Source organism: Mustela nivalis, assembly GCF_964662115.1.
Source record: "Mustela nivalis genome assembly, chromosome: 7".
Classification (NCBI taxonomy): domain Eukaryota; kingdom Metazoa; phylum Chordata; class Mammalia; order Carnivora; family Mustelidae; genus Mustela; species Mustela nivalis.
The window spans coordinates 7,842,251-7,861,925 of NC_139026.1; the positions used below are offsets into that span (position 1 = coordinate 7,842,251).

The window sequence follows — 19,675 nt, forward strand, 5'->3', positions numbered from 1 at the left end:
GATACAACAATATCCAAGGCCATGTGTTGGCCTGAATCCCATGTCAGCCGATCTAGAACATTTTTGAACAAAAATGATTGAATGTTATTGTTCATACGTAACCATTTGGAATTTTATTTATGTTGATTTTCTTCTTTGCCATAATTTCTGAACCAGTTTTTCATGTAGATACAAGTACACAGGGAGAGTGACCAGCTGTATAAATGACATTCTCTGCCTAAATACCCAATTTGCTCTTGAGTAAACCCACACCATCTTGTATTGTAAATCATTTTTCTATTAGTGGATCCACAGTAAAGTTTACAGATGCATATTTTATCAATCACAGCCAGATGCTGATTATTTTCCAGTTGAGGAATATTATGACCTTTGTGAAGAATGAAGACAGATCACAGATTGCCTAAAATAATCACTCGATTTGCTATCTTCTTGTTACCATTCTTTGCTCAAGTTCACCCATGTCTAGCCTATTAACCATTCATTCCCACAGACTGCAAAATCCAATTTTTATACCAACTTAGTTGATGAAATGGGAATGCCCTAAAGGAAAGAAAACCTTCACTGCGGTTCACTCTTCAGTGAACAGGTCAGTATGAGGATAGGCAATGCCCTGACACGTTCTCACGGGCGGACCTGCTTATCACACCTCAATACGTGGAAGGGGGCTGTGTCTCCAAAGGCAAGTATGAAAAAATCCTCTAGGTTGTTATCTGACATCTTTAGTCAGACTCTTTCCTGACATTTTAGATAATTCTAACAAGCTCAGATCAGAAGCAACATGTTAAAAGCAGGTGCCCTGGTAGCATGAGGATGGGATGGTGAGTACACCACTACTAACAGAAACAGAAACACCAAGAAAAGCAGACAAAACCTTAATGAGCATGTGCAGAGTCTATTATATTATAGTACCAAACAGTAACGAATATTCCTTTTAATTAAGTCATGAAGAAAAGATGAAATTTTATTTTACATGTTTAATGTGGCAGGGTCATATGCAATCCAATTCAGAAAATATTTCCAGTATTGTTTTTTCTCCTGGCATCCAAAAATGATCTATTTCAGAAATTCAGAAAACTGACTTATGGGAATAACAGTTCTATCCAATAACGCTGAGGTAACTTGTGGTATCCCGTGACACCCCACACTGGTTTGTGTATGACTGCCTGCCTGGGGTCTGTTCTAAATCTGGACTTTCTACCTTCCTAAACTTGGCTTCAATAACCTGGCACTACAGCAGGAACCCTCAAACCTGACTCACAGTTGAGGTCCTACTTCCCAAGTGTGCAAGTCAGCAGTAACAAGAACTGGAGGCAAATCATTTTACCTCCCCCAAAGGCACCAGAACACTCTTGCCTAAGTCAGGCAATGCTGAAGAGTGGAGGTGGGGGAGATTAGACCAGGGAGGGGGCAGAGGAGCACATACTGAAGGAGGGGCGCGGGGCCCGCTGGTCTCTGCTCGGACAGCGCTGAGGTCCAGCTCATCAATTAAGACTTGTCAGCTGACAGGAGCATCTCAGTGGCTCAGTTGTTGGGCATCTGCCTTCGGCTCAGGTCATTACCCCAGTGTCCTGGGCTCCAGCCCTGCAACGGGCTCCCTGCTCAGCGGGGGCCCTGCTTCTCCCTCTCCTATACCCCCTCTGCTTGTGTTCCCTCTCTTGCTGTATCTCTGTCAAATAAATAAATAAAATCTTAAAAAAAAGAAAGAAAAAAAAAAAAGACTTGTCAGTTGACAGAGGTGAGGCCTGTGTCCTTTTTCTTTTACCATCTCTTCTTCCCTAAGCAAGGGCCTCAATGCCATGGTATATTATCTCCCCCAGAGCACTAATCAGACTCTACAAATGACAGTGCTGTAGAGGGACCAAAAGGAGAACACTGTGGTGAACTTAACAAGCCTTAAGAAGTTATTTTACAAGCTAACCTAAGAAAATGGAGATTAATTATGATATGAATGAGGAAACTCTAAGAATTTAAATGCTGGGGACCCTCTTGCCTTTCTCGATTTCGTTTACTGCTGTTCTCATTAAATCAGCTGTAGCTCTCCTGAATACCTACTTATGGAAACAAACGCAGGTCTCCAACTTTCTCCCACTTTCAGATCTTAAAACTTTCAAGTGAACTAAGCAGCATTGCTGGGCTCGCAGGTATCCAACCCAAGGCAGTTACTTACTCTAGATGCTTGGTGGATGTCAAGACAGACTTAAGTGATTAAACCTACCTTCTGAGTGGCTTCTTTTTTCTTTTTATCCTCTTTCTTCCTTTTCTTGTCTTCCATTAACTGTTCTTCCCTTTCTTGCTCCTTCTCTCTGTTAAAGTAATATCACACCAGAAAGTTAACATCTATATTCAATCTCCTTGCAGCCAATGAAATGTTTGTGGATGGCATGCAAACATTCCATCTCTGTGACTGAGCAGAACCTGGTATTTTACTTAAACTAAGAGGATGCATAAAACTCAACCACATTTGGTTATCCACCTATTTTGGTTTGTTACTCCTTTTACAAAATATGACTGTTTGGTTTTAAAGAAGCCCATTAAAGTGAACTTTAAAGTATATTCCTGAAACAAAACAACACACACACACACACACACACACAGCAAAACCCTTGATTTGAATATATGACAACAGCTGGTTGGCTTTTAGGGAATATTCCTGGAATCCATGGATCTACAGAACACTCAGTACCTGGTCTTAAAAACACAAGTAGAGAACACATAAAACACAAAGCATTAGCAATGTCAAAGAAAAAAATGTTTTTAAAGGTTTTTATTTATTGTTTTGAAAGAAGGAGGGGGAGAGAGAGGGAGAGAGAACAAGCACGGGGGGGGCGGGGGGGGCAGGAGACAGAGGGAGAGCAGACTCCCTGCTGAGCAGGAAGCCTGAAAGTATTTGATCCGGGACCCTGAGATCATGATCTGAGCCTAAGGCAGCTGCTTAACCAACTGAGCCACTGGGTGCCCAAGAAAAATTCTGTGATAGGCAACAGGACTCAAAAATAATACAGTATATATTAATCATGATACGCAGTTACAGATCACAATTTAGGCATTTTCCCATGTCATCTCCAGTGTGGTTAACATAAAACTCTACATTCTGCATTTCATATTTTTCTTCTGTATTACTAATACTGGACACTTTACATGTGTTTTTAAGGCGGGTACCAAGCGTCCTATAAATCCGTGTACCCACTCCTGAATGAGTTCACGTCTACAGCTTCGTGAACATGTGCATTAAGACCACCAACAAGAGCAAAAATGATCCACGACAATGAACATTCTAGTTGAACACGTGCTGAATCTTAAGAAATTAAGATAATGGGGGCGTTGGGGCGCCTGGGTGGCTCAGTGGGTTAAGCCTCTGCCTTCAGCTCAGGTCATGGTCCCAGGGTCCTGGGATCCAGCCCTGCATCGGGCTCTCTGCTCAGCAGGGAGCCTGCTTCCGCCTCTGCCTGCCTCTCTGCCTGCTTGTGATCTATGTCTGTCAAATAGATAAATAAAATCTTAAGAAAAAACAAAAAAAGATAATGGGGGCGCCTGGGTGGCTCAGTGGGTTAAAGCCTCTGCCTTCGGCTCAGGTCATGGTCCCAGGGTCCTGGGATTGAGCCCCACATTGGGCTCTCTGCTCCGCGGGGAGTTTGCTTCCTCCTCTCTCTCTACTTGTGTGGTCTCTCTCTGTCAAATAAATAAATAAAATCTTAAAAAAAAAAAAAAAAAGAAAGAAATTAAGATAATGTAATTGATGCTTCACATGTAGAAGAATGTAATATTTAGACTCCTATACCCTGTAACATGCGTCTGAATGTAACGTATACATAAGGCTGCCAACCTCCACTCCGCGCAGCAAACGGGAAGAGCACATCGCCAAAACTACTGCGGCTGCTTCCAAGCTCAAGGCAGGGCCTGACGCCACTCTCCAAATGGCGGAGCTAGGAGGAGACCCAGATCTGGCGCCCAGTTCCCCCACAGTACTGAACAGATACTTAGGATTTTAGGTGATCCGGCACACTGAACTCACAGCTTCACAGATACCATCCAGAAAAATGCCAAGTTCAAAGTTAGACACATGAAAGAAAAACGTGAAGTAAATGTTTGCTGGCGTGGCAAAAGCCACAAAGACGGTTCCTGAAGGACTCGAGTCGGGGAGTGGTAATGCCTCAAGCTGTACAAAGAACTGACCATCAACACTGAAGCCAGCTCTCCTGACCGGGTAATGCTTTGTTTCTAGAAAACGAAAACTAAATGACAACAACTAAGGATGAGGTGTTCTCCCTACATGCCAAGCCTCCTGGGGTTCTGTCCATATTCACAAATACTGGCCCTTCTCCCTCCCTGCCTCTGGCATAGACATACAAAAAGCCTGATGTGCACAATTCACACCCCAAAGGCAACTTCAACGGAAACTATAGAAACATCATCAAGGAAGAGGTTTTATTGGGATTCCCATAGGTTGAATGCTGGAACTCTGTGGAGTCAGATGATGTGTCCCTCAGTCTCAGTGGGAACTTGTGGTGGAAATCCACCCGCAGCAGTGCACCACTTCCAGAACGTGGCATTATGAAAACTGGCAAGACAGAGGCTGACCATCTAAGGCAGGCTGGCCAGGGATCCTGCTGTCGTTACTTCCTCTGGATGTAAGTGGGAGAAGATGGGAGTCCTCATGACCCAGTTACTGTAACTCAGTTCCTGTATTTTAAAGTGCGATGGACTACTGGGAAAGAGCAACACAGTCTGAAAATCTGTTTAAATATCCAATGCTTTAAAAAGCAGTGAGTTGCAATTTCTTTCTGTATCTATTCTAAAAAGTTTATTTTAAAAACTCAATGTAAAAAAAAAAGCAAAGTAAGTCTTTAATGAAACACATTCTTCAAAACAACTAACCTTTTCAAGTATTTTTTCCTATAAACAGGTAATTCAGGGAAAGGGACTGAAATTCATATTCACTACAAGATTTATTTCCAAAATAAATATTTTTCAAAGCTTTCCAGGAGACAGGCTGTGCTTTCACCGTCATCCTTTTACTGCTTATATTGGTAGAATTGAGTTTTCTCTTTAGATTTCACTTCCTTAGGAAGAATTTACTTTCCCAAACCAAACCTGACTTAAAAACCTGCCATTTAGGGGCGCCTGGGTGGCTCAGTCATTAAGCATCTGCCTTTGGCTCAGATCGTGGTCCCAAGGTCCTGGGATTGAGCCCCGCATCAGGCTCCCTGGTCAGTGGGAAGCCTGCTTCTCCCTCTCCCACACCCTGTTTGTGTTTCCTCTCTCACTGTGTCTCTCTCTGTCAAATAAATAAAATCTTTAAAAAACAAACAAACAAACAAACAAACCTGGGGCGCCTGGGTGGCTCAGTGGGTTAAAGCCTCTGCCTTCGGCTCGGGTCATGATCCTGGGGTCCTGGGATCAAGCCCCACATCAGGCTCTCTGCTCAGCAGGGAGCTTGCTTCCCTCCTCCCCTGCCTGCCTGTCTGCCTACTTGTGATCTCTGTCAAATAAATAAATAAAATCTTAAAAAAAAACCCCAAAACCCAATTACTTAATGATGCCATTTACTTAATGATGAATCAGAAAGTAAAGAGTTCACCTTTCTTCTCATCCAGTTGTGCTCTACCTTGGTTGCATCATTGGGGATCTTTAAAATATCCCATGCTGCACCAGAACCCAAGAGGGCAAAGGGCAAAGAGGGCATCCATGCAAGGAAGGCAGTTACATATAGGGGGACTGATTAGTCTATCTATCTATCTATCTATCTTTTTTTTTTTTTTTTTGACAGAGAGATCATAGGTAGGCAGAGAGGCAGGCAGAGAGAGAGGGGGAAGCAGGCTCCCTGCTGAGCAGAGAGCCCAATGCGGGGCTCAATCCTAAGACCCTGATATCATTACCTGAACTCAAGGCAGAGACTTGAGCCACTCAGGTGCTCCAAATCAATAAATATATTAATGATGATGACAACCAGGTTTCTCACTATTGAAAAAGTAGTTACCAAAATGGAAAGGGAAAAAGCTCAAAAGAGTCCTGTGGAGTTGGATCAGAATTAGTTATTGGCAACAACTCAGGGTTTTTAACATATAGAGAAAGATTTAACAATAAACATAGATGCGATTTTTGCAAGCCCATATATGTGTCTATTCCTTCATGTATGCAAACACACACACACACACCCCTAGCTCTGCCACTGAAAGGGCTTGGGAAGAAGGAACACCCCAATAGCAATGAACACACCTAGTACCCAGACTGTGGCTTCTAAATATCATTCTTAAAAAGAACTAAAATTCTTTTTTAGAAGAGCTAATTTGGGGGCTAGGGCAAAGGAAGTACAAAATGAGTGTGGAATGTTCACTGCCAAGAAGCAAGGAAATGTTCAACAAATAATAAACGGCTGCAGAGACCAATTTGAAGGGGCTCCTATAAGCTAAATCTGGGACAGTATGCACATAAAAAATAATGATGGTAAGAAATTATAAGCCATTGTATAAAATAGGAAACCATGAGTCCATTCAGACAGAAATAAGTAAATGAGTAAGTTAAAAGTTTAAGAAATGGAATATTCACATTGTTTTAAGGTACCTCCCTATGAAAATACTTATTAATTAGAAAGGAGATAAGAATAAGTACACAGAGGAGAAGCCTGGCAGATACCACCTTAATCAAATAAAACACACGAGCATCATTGTAATGGGATAAACTGAAACTGTGAGTTGCCTGATTAGATACTCTGAGAACACAGAATCTCTTCTACAATATTCCTCTCAAGTATGTATAACCTGAAAATTATCAGGAGGAAATGCCAGAGAACCTCAAAGTGAGAGGCATTTTACCAAATAATGGGTCTGCAATCTTCAAAAGTTTCAGGATCACTGAACCTCAGGGAAACAGGAGATTTAACAAGACAAAATAACCAAATGCTAAGTGTGATACTTTTGCTATAAAGGCTATTATTGGGCTATGTGTCAAACACTGTGTAGAGGCTGAAGATTAAATGGTAGCAATGTATCAGTGTTTCTTTTGTTTTGTTTTTTTAATTTCGATAGTTGTATTGTGGTTATATAGGAGAATATTCTTGTTTTTTGAAATACACCAAAGTATAGGGAAAAGGGATACGGGTGATAGGACACTGGGACAACAATTTATTCTTAAGTGATTCAGGAAAAGTGTTGTTGCTGTTTTAATCATATTTGCAACTTTTCTGTAAGTTCAAGATTATTTCAAAATAAAACAAAAATCAACAAAACCATTATTGGGGTAGCTCCCCAAATCAACTACATAGGAATCTCTAGGGAGAGAACCACGGCTCCAAATTCTGCATTTAAAGCCCATACTTTAAAAGGTATTTATTATAGGGGTGCCTGGGTGGCTCAGTTATTAAGTGTCTGCCTTCAGCTCTGGTTGTGATCCCAGGGTCCTGGGATGGAGCCCTGCATCAGGCCTCCCTGCTCAGCAGGAAGCCTGCTACTCCTTCTCCCACTCCCCCTGCTTGTGTTCCCTCTCTAGATGTCTTTGTCAAATAAATAAATAAAATCTTTAAAAAAAAAAAAGGTATTTATACTTCAAACATCAAACCTTCCATCTAGCAATCAAATACAAGTGCCAGGTGACTAGCTGGGTCCCACTTAACCACCAACTGCTTCTAAGTCTAAACGCAGAGGAAATCATTCACATTCTCCTGCATCTCTTAACTATGCAGCCAGATCCAAGTGTGAACACTATAATCTAGAATAAATCTAGAATAGTAAAAAGGCAAAACTACTTTTAAGAAAGGTCTAAGGTGAAAAAAATACAACAGTGTTTTCTTGTTTCTTAAAAAAAAAAAACAAACATTAATTGAAAAAAGTAGAAGTAACTATTTTTTGAGAAAAGCAGTACTTGAATAAAGGAAAATATCCAGTCTTCACCTGAGCTAAGGCAGAGCAAGACTCCTGTTCTGCTGACAAGTTCAGAATATGGAACAGCCATTGTGCTAACGTTCCTAAAAACCCACCACATCACACATTCAAAGAGTCTAAGAGCACACAGGGCAAGTTAAGAGCTGTGCCATCTGGACACCTCCCTAGAGCTCACATTCAAGATCATTCACAGTACAGTTCTAACTTCCATGTTCTCCCTCATCCATTCCACATAGTTAATGGAAAAACCTTCCTCCTTCTGTGGCCCAATCATACCTTACCCCGTTATCAAGTCTTGGCTCAATATCCATCTACATCATCTCCAATTCACAGGAAACATGCCTCCCCCTGGACATCCCACAAGCTCCCAAGGTGTTGGTAGCTATCCATCACGGGCAGCATCAGACCACATGAAAGGACTTCTCTGCAGCATGGCGGCTTTGAACAGGGAGGGCTCTGGGGAACAGAGGCTGGTTTGGGGCTTGGCTAGTCTGTGTTTCGCCTCTCCTCTTGGAGGCTGCCCAGGAACGGATCCATCCATTCCTTTAACAGACATTTCCGGGTGCCTAACACAAGCTGCCCCTTCCCTAAGCACTGGGGATAGAGCAGAAATAAAACCAAGGCCCAGCTCTTGGGGCGGGGGCGGGGGGGGCGGCGGCACTTACCTTCCAGTGGGGAAGAGAGGCAACAAACAAGATCTACAACAAAACTCTATGTATCAAATAACCACTTCCGGCGGCAACAAGTACCCTGGAGAAGACAGGGTGGGGTAAGCTGATGGAGATAGCGGGCAGGGAAGAGAGCATCTTACATATGATGATTAGAAAAGGCCTCTCTGGTCAGGTGGCCTAAGAACCCCACCAAAGCAAGGGATTGTGTGGGTGCCTGGGAGACAACATTAGGAGATGACGTGTCTGAGGAACCAGGAGCTTGTGTCTGAGGAGGAAGGGAGAAAGTGGTGGTTGGGGTCAAAGAGGCAGCAGTGGCTCTTCCTAGAATGACTGCATTTTTCAAGTTAACTGGAACCTACCTTCTCACAACTGAGTAACAATCACCACTTCCAAAATCTCTCGTTCTCACCTTCAACCAAAAAGCCCACCTCTCCTCTCAGGTGTCAACAGCTCTAGGGCTGCGGTTTCCGGCTTCAGTGGGGGCTCACATGCCTCCCTCAGAGCACCCAGCTCACTGCAGAGACGTGAGCTAGCACGTTTGCATTTGCTACCCACGGCGTCTCTGAATACAGGGGAGCTGGCCGTGCTTTTCTTAGGCACCCGCAAAACAAAACAAAACAAAACTAGGGACACACCAAGTCATTACAGAGTGAGGGAAATTCTCTCTCTGAGGAACATGTATTCTATCAAAAAGCCACCACACAACCAATGAAGTCACTTACCATACACTGAGTTACTATTATGTGCCAAGCACTGGGTATACAACAGTGGGGGAAAAGAGAGACGGGCCCTACCCTCAGGAAGGGGACATTCCAGACGGGAGACAAACACCCAGTGCCGGGGAATCATTACAAACGCCAGGAAGAAAATAAAGCTGGGAGAGAGGCTATAGAGGACCAAGAGAGAAGGGAGGAGTGGGCTACTTTATACAAAATGTTCAGAGAAGGCCCCTCTGGGGCAGTGAGAGACCTACTAAAGAAGAAAACTCTCTGGAGGGGAGTGACCCACCAGGCACAGAAAGCAGAAGGGCCCTGAGCTGGGGAAGCGCATAGTGTGAGTTTGGGGTTTTATTCGGTTTGTGGGCTGGGATCGCTTCTCGGCCTTTTGGCTAAGATCAAGTGCGGTTTGTGGGCTGGGGGTGAAGCTCCTCCCCTCCTTCACCCTCTCCGCACAGCAAACACCTCCACACACCATCGGAGTCTTCTGAGCTTATATATAAGGTCACTCCCATTACAAGAACGGGACATCTATTTCTTTCAAGTTTCCCTTCTACCTCACTCAATTGTTTTTTAACACTTTATTTATTTATTTGACAGACAGAGATCCCAAGTAGGCAGAGAGGCAGGCAGAGAGAGGGGGAAGCAGGCTCCCCGCTGAGCAGAGAGCCTGATTCGGGGCTTGATCCTAGGACCCTGGGATCATGACTTGAGCCGAAGGCAGAGGCTTTAACCCACTAAGCCACCCAGGCACCCCTACCTCACTCATTCTTTCTCTTTCTCTTTCAGTGCCTGCTGGGTGCCAAGCACTGTGCTAGGGGCCCAGAATTCAGCAGCAAATAAAATGCAGTGCTGCTTGCCTTCCCAGGCCTCTCGGTTTAACTTTTTCAAACAGCTGTTAACTCCCTCCCCTTACAACCCAGGCATCATTGTTAGAGCAGGAACCTGTGTTCTTCATGCTCTGCCCTCTATAAACTTTGGGGGACTCTGAAGACAGCTTATAGCTTCTTTGGTGTTTTAAAGTACCAGAACTTTGGGCATATGAATTCATGGCCTCTGATAAAGACCAACTTTTCTCCATCACTAGAATCATGACCGATGGTTCCTGAACTCACTTGCCCAAACCTATCATGCTTCAAACATCAGGCAGAGGCAGGGCTGACAATTTCCTACTTGGAAGCAGTAACCATCAAGATTCTGACTGGAGTGAAACAATTTTAAGAACCTCAATTCAGATAAACAGGGCTCATCCTGACAGGAAAATGTCTCTAGAAATAAAGAACATCTTCTTTTTCTTTAAGGACTGGATAACTGCCCATCAAATAGCATCAAAACGTATTCCTGGGGCACCTGGGTGGCTCTATGGGTTAAGCCCCTGCCTTTGGCTCAGGTCATGATCCCAGGGTCCTTGGATCGAGCCCCGCATCGCGCTCTCTGCTCAGCGGGGAGCCTGCTTCCCTTCCCCTCTCTCTGCCTACTTGTGATCTCTGTCTGTCCAAAAAAAAAAAAGTCCACCTTTTGGGTTCAGCTCATGTTATAATCTTACGGTTGTGGGACTGAGCCCCAGGTGGGGCTCTGTGCTGGGCATGGAGCCTGCTTAGGACTCTTTCTTCCTCACCCTCTTCCTCTCCCCTCTGCTTTCTCTCTCTCTCTCAAATAAGTAAATCTAAAAAAACAAAACAAAACAAAACAAAACAAAAAACCCCCAAAACAAAAAACAAAAAAAACCCCATGTATTCCTGATGCTCTGTGTGTGTTAGTGGTTCATTATCAACTCCATACGACTGAGGCAGACAGATGTGAACAGATACAACACGTCCACCCAATACGTGAAACGTGCCAGAAGCAAACCAATACTGTACAAATCACCCAACTCGTAATATGTCAACAACCTGGATAAGTCTCCAGGGAATTATACAAAAGACAATCCCAAAGGTTACATACTGTATGATTCCATTTATATAATATTTCTGGAATGACTGCTCTTGTTGGGGGCTGCAAGGAGGTGTGGGGCAGAGTAACACGGGTGTGGTTACACTAGTGATCCCTGGGGTAGTGGGAACTGTTCTGGATTTTCACAGTGGTGGCAAATATGTGAACGTACAGGTGGTAAAGTCATAGACAAGTATACACAAACAGGTAGAAGTAAAACTGGGGAATCTCGATAAGATCGGTGAGTTCTATCAATATCTTGGTTGTGATACTGTAGTACAGATCTGGAAGAAACTACTGATCAGGGGAAACCGGGTAGAGGACACATGACTCTTTCTTACGATTACATGTGAGGCTACGATGATCTCAATTAAAATTTTAATTTAAAAGGGCTTCAACACGGACTCATCTGTTTAAAATTTTCTCCAAGGACTTCTATTTTAAACCATTTTAAAGTAGTTCTTTATGAAAGTCCTGTAAGAGTCAAAAGGAATTTTTCAAATTGTTTAGTCCTGGCGTTCCCAGAAATGCATTCCCAGAAATATTCTAGAATTTATAATTTAGTCTAATATGTTCAAATTGTTATAGTTGTGTCAATCAAGGTTCCTGGCCTTGAGTATGTTAGATACATGATAAATATGATACCAGAGGGGTACTTAAAATCTTCCTCTACCCCATAATTCATCATATAATTCTTTCACTGAGGATTTTAGTGATAACATAGTAATATACCTTACTGTTTGACTCTGTGGTGGGTATGTGCAACAGCTCAGTCAACACCAATTCCAAGCTACCTCAGGTCCACTCCCCTCAGAACCAGAGACTGAGATGTGATTTACGCTCTGCCAGTAAGGTAGGCCTGTACATGAACTTTAGAAGGAAACGACAGGATTCAGGGCACAGACCTTCTCAGGGAGCAGAATCCACACCTGTAATAACGGTTTCCTGAGTGTGCAGGAAGAGGAAAATGCCCCCATCAGGCCCTCCCCAGTTCCAACTTGTGGTTCCCAAGAAATCAGTGAGATGGTGTCACCACTGACTAAACCCCCGGGCACCTGGGAGATGGATTCTGCAGTCCGGACACAAGAGCTCTAACACAGACTTACACGGAGCTTTTCCAACGCACTTCTAATACATGTGGCTTGTACCTTTATTTCCTTAAAAGACAAATGGTTATCTTGGCAATTTATAAAACATTAAGAAAATAACTAGATCCTCAAACCATTAACAACTATAACCAATTAAGGATTAATGATACCGCATGTGTATCTGGGGTGAAAAAAATTAACAAAAGAAGTGCCATGAAAAGAGTCAAGCAAGTGCTCAAAGTATCCATTTAGAGGGTTTTAATTAAAAACACACACAAAAAGAAAGCATGTTGGAACATATCCAGTCAGGCAGAGGAAATTACATACTAGGGTACTCCAAATATCTGTATTGAATCTCTTCTTAACATTTTTTTCATTTGCTAGTTCTGACTGAGAGAATTTAATGGGATGCTAATGTAATTTGTACATGATATTAAATTAGTAGACAAAACCAAACAGCACTGAGGCATAAAAATCATTCCAACACTGAGTGGCTCATGGGAAGAAAATGGTAACATTAAACCTAGAAAAATCAAGGTAAATGCATTTTTCATTTAGAGGGATACAGAAATATCTCCTGCCTTCAAATCCATCATGTGACACGTGACCGGCAATTCTTTGGTATCCCAGAAACAAAATTTAACATAGCTCCGTTTACAAATGGATTATCTTCCTATATGAAGTTAAAGAAAGCAACGCTTCTCAAACTTTAACGGGAATCTCATTAAAATGCAGATTCTTATTTAGTAGATGTGGATTTTAAACTACAACTCTCCGTTTCTAATAAGTTGCCGGTCCCGGGCCTTGACTTTGAATAGCCCAAGTACAATGCACTTGGTTGTTTCTTTCCAAGAAAATACGGAATTGTATAGTCATTTCTCCAAGAATAAATCCTAACCTCATTACTATCAAACTTGTGCCTTGTTATTCCCGTCTGTGTTTCAGTGCCAGATTACAGCATAATCTTTACAAAATTATATTAAAATGCAATTAAACAAATCATGGAGTACCAAGTATGTACGGAACGCCACTGAAATGATGCTAGGAATTGCTAGGGCCAAAATCATACACACAAAAACAAAAAATAAAAACAAAGCAAAAAACCGGATGAGAGCCAATCCTAAGGCATCAATAGCTGAAGTGTGCCCATCAAACTGCATGCAGACTTCAGAGATGTCAAGCATGTAGAGGATATAAGTTTCAGAACCAGTGAAATACGGCAGGAAGATCTGTGCACACCTCGGCTCTAAGAGTCTCAGAAATTTCCCACTTTCTGTATTTTGAGACATACAAAGATTAGACTTATTTAGAATTACTCAAACTAAGTAAAGATAAAATATTTAAAAGAACTTGTTTTCGCTTTCAGAAATTTAAGGTGGCAAACCGATGAACCTAAGGAACACCTAATTTGAAACCACTCTTCTTCAAATCCATCATGTGACACGTGACCGGCAATTCTTTTGTATCCCAGAAACAAAATTTAACATAAATTAAATTCTTGCTAGGCTAGACGGCCTAGCAATCTTGAACAAAGGGAAACTCTTGGCCTTCTGTTTTTGTTTTTGTTTTTAAAGATTTTATGAGAGAGAGAGAGAGAGCATGTGGGTAGGAGTGCGAGAAGGTGAGAGGGAGAAGCAGACTCCCCACTGAGCACAGAGCCAGAGAGGGGGCTCAGTTCCAGGAGCCTGAGATCATGACCTGAGCCCAAGTCAGACGCTTAACTAAATGAGCCTGAAGCAGTGCCCCCTTCTCTGACCTTCTATTCGATCTTAGTCCAGCTGTGCACTTCTTGAAATGGTCTCCTTGCAGCTTCTGCCCACCGGTCCTAAACCTTCCTTCCCAGGCTGCACAGAGCAAGTGTTCTAGTCATCATAGTCACCCATCAAGTGACCCCCAAGGCATTCCCAGTTCCTTCCAACACTGCCTGTGTGGTCTGGCTTTCTACCCCCTCATACTAGGGTCATTATCCCCTAAAACATGTTCCAGTTTGTGTACACTCATCCAATTATTGGGCAAGGCAGCACGAGAGCAAGCCTTGCCACGTCCTCATCCCAGAAAATATACTACTGCCACTGCTGTCCAAGAGCCCGTGTGCCTTCTTGGAAATCACATCTTGCTGAATTACAACCGTCAAACACCCCTATTTTTCATAGTACTGCTAAGTCACTTCTCCACAACTGGGTGTGGCATCTTACATGTAGCTCTATTAATGTCCTCTGTGCCAGACTGCTGGCCTGGCACTGCCGCCTCCTAGTCTTCCTTGCATAGCAGGAAAATGTAGTCTGGAACTACATTTCTGAGAAGCCCATTCTCCATTTGTTCTAGGTTAGATGGGTTGAAGTGAGGCACACCCATGTGAGATTTGGAAGACAAAGTCCATATGCTCTGAAAACAGCTGCAAGCAGACACACAAGCAGCAGGAGACCGGACTTTCCACTCTTAGAGCAGCTTCCAGATGAGTTAAAGCCATACTGGAGCGGCAGGCAGTTGAGATCACTGCTTTCCTGGGAAGCCGGCACTCTAATTTCATCAACAATAAGAACAGCCCCCTCCCCTGAACTTTCCCCCCCAGACTTTCTAATGATTGTGAAAGTCTTTAGTTCCCTTTATTAAAGTCTTTCCTTCTTGGAATATACAGTGGATTCTAGCCAAAATAAATAAATAAATAAATAAATAAATAAAAAGGGGGGAGGGCATTAAAATTAATAAATGAATTTAGGAAGGTTTTAAAACACAGGATGTCTATATAAAATCAGTTGTATTTCTATAAACTAGCAACAATCAGGAACCAAAATTTTAACAAGTCCTATTTAGTAGCATCAAAACTTATGAAATACTCAGGGATAAATCTGAGAAAAAGTTTGCAATCCCCACACACTGAAAACTATAAAACATTGTTGAGACAAAAATTTAAAAACCTAAGTAGGTGAAGAGGTGTACCATATTCATGGATTAGAAGACTCAATACTGTTAAAATGCTGATTTTCCCAGATTTAATTTATGGATTTGACCCAATCCCTATCAAAATCCCAGCAGGTGGGGTTTTTAAAATAGAAATTATAAGCTCCTTTTAAAATTTCTTAAGAACCCAACAACTTTTTAAAGAGCGAAGTTGGAGGACTTACACAACCTGACACCCAGACCTGTTATAAAGACATAGTAATTGGAGTGCCTGGCTGGCACTGCTGGTGAGGCATGAAACTCTTGATCTTGGCTGGGATTGTAAATTTGAACCCCACGCTAGATGTAGAGATTACCTGAAAATAAAATCTTAAAAAAAAAAGAGTAACCAAGACAGTGGGGTGTTGGCATCAAGACAGATTAAAAAATTCACTAGGACAGGATAGATTCCAAAAATAAATGGACAGAGATATGGACAAGTGACTTAAAAAAAAAAAAAAAAAGGTACAAAACCAATTCAGTGGAGAAAGGACAGCCTTTCTAACAAAGCATTGTGGAACAAATGAACATATTTTTAAAAATTAACTTCAATCCATATCTTGTACTATATATAAAAATTAATTTAAAATGAATAGACCTAAATACAGAACCTTAAACTACAAGAAAATGGAGGAAAGAAAATTTCTATGACAAACTTGGGTTAGGCAAATTATTTCTTAGGTACAACACTGAAAGCAAAATCCATAAAAGAAAAAAATGCATAAATCTAATTCAAAATTAAGAACTTTCTCTTCAGAAAATGCTGTTAAGAAAATGAAAAGAGCTACCTACTCGGAGAGAGTATCTGCAAATCACTCATCTGATAAAGAACTGACGTCCATATATATTCCACATATATAAAGAATGCTCAAAACTCAGTAATGAGAAACAGCCCGATTTTTAAAACAGGCAAAAATTTGAACACTTCACTGAAGAAAATACACAGATGGCAAATAAGCAGATGAGAAGATGCTCAACATCATTAGTCATTAAGAAAAGACAAACTAGGGATGCCTGGGGGGCTCAGCGGGTTAAGCTTCTGCCTTCAGCTCATGTCATGATCCCAGTGTCCTGGGATCGAGCCCCACATCGGGCTCTCTGCTCAGCAGGGAGCCTGCTCCCCTTCCTCTCTCTCTCCGCCTGCCTCTGCCTACTTGTGATCTCTGTCAAATAAATGAATAAAAATCTTAAAAAAAAAAAAAGACAAACTAAAGCCACGATGAGATACTACTACATGCATACTTACTAGAACATCTAAAATTAAAGAGACTGACCTTACCAAGTTTTGGCAACTGGAACTATCTCATGGTGAGAGTGTAAAACGGTATAATCACTTTGGAAAGCAGTCTGGCAGTTTCCTACAATGTTAAACATAAACCTACCATATGACCCAGCCATTCCACACCTCAGTATTTACCCAACAGGGAAAAAAAAAGATACATCCAGCACAAAGACTTTGTAAATGAGTATTTGGTAATAACTGAAAGGTATAAACTACCCAACTGTGCATCAGTAGGTGAATGGATAAATAAGCTATGGTAGAACTTCCTACTTAGCAGTAAGAAGAATGAACTGTTGATACACACGACGCGAATAAACCTCAAAACTACAATCAGTGAAAGAAGCCAAACAAGAAGTACGGTATGTTCCAATTGTATAAAATTCTAAAAAAACCCCCAAAACCTAAAAAACCAAAGAACAAAAAAACAAAGAACCCCTAAACTAATCCATAGCGACACAAAGCAGATCCGCAGTTACTCAGGGGTTGGGGAGGGGCAAGAAAGGATAGGAAGGCATATTGACAAATGGGCACAAATGGACTTTGGGGAACAAGGGATACATTATCTTTTGTATACATAGTTCAAAATTTAACATATACTGAACACTTCAAACATGAACAGTTTATTATAGGTCAGTTAAATCTCAATAAGGGGCTATAATAAAAATTAAAAAGAGGGGTGCCTGGGTGGCACAGTCAGTTGAGTGTCCAAGTCATGAACTTGGGGTGTGGCATGGAGCCCTACACTGGGCTCCTCGCACAGCAGGGATTGTGCTGGAGATTCTCTTCCTCTCCCTCTGCGCCTCCCCCTGCTCTCTCAAATAAATCATTTTAAAAATTTAAGAAGAAATTAAAAAAAGGGAAAAAAGAAAAGGAAGGGGAGAAGAGATCTTTCCTGCTGGAGTACCCTGAGTGGCCTGTTTTCCTGGCTGATACGCCAGTCCGAGACCTCTTTAGCAGCTGAAATTTCACCCAGGCGGTGCACACTATTCCCTAAAACAGTAAATCTTTAAATTGGGAGCTTCTGCATGAATAACGTTCCTATGATGGGTATAAAGTTTCATTTTTAAATGCAATGAAACCTCCTATAAAAGAAATCTTGGTAAATCAACGTCTGAATTTTTAGATCTTTACCTTTACATTTCATTTAACATTCTGGATCACTATAAACTACCAGCATCTTCACTGTATTTTCTCCTGAAGTTTCATTCAACTGGTAACACCTGATGGTGTGTTTGTGTTGTGACTCAGGAGTCAAATCTGCTAATTTTTCAGCCATTCTTATGGCTTTGTTTGCCTTGAACTTAGGTTCTTCAAGCTCAAAGAACCCCTTTGGTTTTAAGGTGTTAATCTGGCGAATAAATCTTTATTAGCAATATTTTACTCCTAAAAGTACTTTCCCATACACTCCAATTAGTATGCCAGCTTCCTAAAAGCCTGAAATTAGCAGTCATTTTACAAAAAGCCCAACAGGCAAAGGGGCAACACCATGATGAGGTCCATACCACATACTCTAGTATTTATATCCTGGAACCTCTAAAAACCATGTTTAAATCTTAAGGGCCAGACAAACCCACAAATCCAGACGGCAGTCTACCCTCGGCATTCAACAACAAAGAAAGTGGAAAGTAATGAAGAGTCAAAGCCAGGGCTTTGCAAAGAACTGTTCACTACAGAATAGTGATGATATAGGGTTCCTCAGCAGAAAAGAAGTTTCTCAATCAGAATCCACAGTTGTGAGGCACACATTTTTAGAACTGACAACTTATTAACAGTAGAGTGGGGCTGTGTTCACAAACATTGAAGTGCTTGTTTTTATGTTGTTTTTTTCCCCTTCTCTGCCTGCTTCCATGCATGGTTCAACACAATTATTATATTAAAAGAATAACTGATCTTTGAAATCAGTTAAGATTGTTAGCATTTTAACCAAAATGACAGTAAGTAGACACTCTATTAAAAGGCGGTTTTAGGGGTGCCTGGGTGGCTCAGTGGGTTAAGCCTCTGCCTTCGGCTCAAGTCATGATCTCAGGGTCCTGGGATCGAGCCCCGCATCGGGCTCTCTGCTCAGCACGGGACCTTCTTCCCCCCAGCCCCCTGCTTGCCTCTCTGCCTACTTGTGATCTCTTTCACTCTGTCAAATAAATAAAATAAAAAATAAAAGGCAGTTTTAAAGGAATCAGAGTGTGACACATGACTGTAAAAGTATGTGGTACCCAGACACATTCAGGAGTAACTCAGGGGCTAGGACATTAAAATGCCTGACATGCTCTACACATGTCCATCCACGCAAGGGTCTCATCTTTGAAGATGCTATCGTGGAAGTCTCAGTCTGAGACTCAGATTCCTGTGTGCGCACCTAATGGAGATGGTACAGCAGGTTCTGGAAGGTGCTGGGAGGTTTCTTGCCCACCAAAACAGGGAAAGAGAGTTGGAGAGTGTGTGCCCTCAACTGGGAGTCATCTTTCTCAGGCTTTGGACCCTCCTTCCTCCCTGACCAAGCTACTTTCTGTCTCATGACTCTACGGTACACATAAGAAACGAGGCTAAATAAAAATCTTTAAGAAGATTCCTTAAGGGCGCCTGGGTGGCTCAGTGGGTTAGGCCACTGTCTTTGGCTCAGGTCGTGATCCTGGGGTCTTGGGATCGAGTCCCAAATCGGGCTCTCTGCTTCGTTGGCGAGCCTGCTTCCTCCCGCCCCACCTCCTGCCTGCCTATCTGCCTACTAGTGCTGTTTGTCAAATAAATTAAAAAAAAAAAAAATCTTAGGGGCGCCTGGGTGGCTCAGTGGGTTAAGCCACTGCCTTCGGCTCAGGTCATGATCTCAGGGTACTGGGATCGAGTCCCGCATCGGGCTCTCTGCTCGGCGGGGAGCCTACTTCCTCCTCTCTCTCTCTGCCTGCCTCTCCGACTACTTGTGATTTCTCTCTGTCAAATAAATAAATAAAATCTTAAAAAAAAAAAAAATCTTAGAAAAGAAAAAAAAAAAAGAGAGAATATTTCTTAAATTTAAGGACCAAAAGGAGAATCCAAGTGATAAAGACAATTAATTGACTCTCCTCTGACCATGTCTAGGCTCACGTATACACTGTATTGTGTTCAGAAGGTCAGAGGGCCACTACGGGTGTTGTCATAATGCAGGTTTTCCAAGCAAAGTGACTGTTGCATACATTTC

The 19,675-nt window shown here is 42.1% G+C and overlaps 1 protein-coding gene across 23 annotated transcripts in view; it reads right to left on the reverse strand.

Moving 5' to 3' along the window:
* Window positions 1-19,675, reverse strand: part of TNRC6B (trinucleotide repeat containing adaptor 6B) — a 261,328-nt gene that overhangs the window by 73,785 nt on the left and 167,868 nt on the right. For all 23 annotated transcript variants that reach the window (XM_082739930.1, XM_082739924.1, XM_082739919.1 and 20 more), the window contains one exon: window positions 2,216-2,303. In XM_082739930.1, the coding sequence (XP_082596056.1) occupies window positions 2,216-2,303 (88 nt within the window). The remainder of the gene's footprint in view (window positions 1-2,215; window positions 2,304-19,675) is intronic.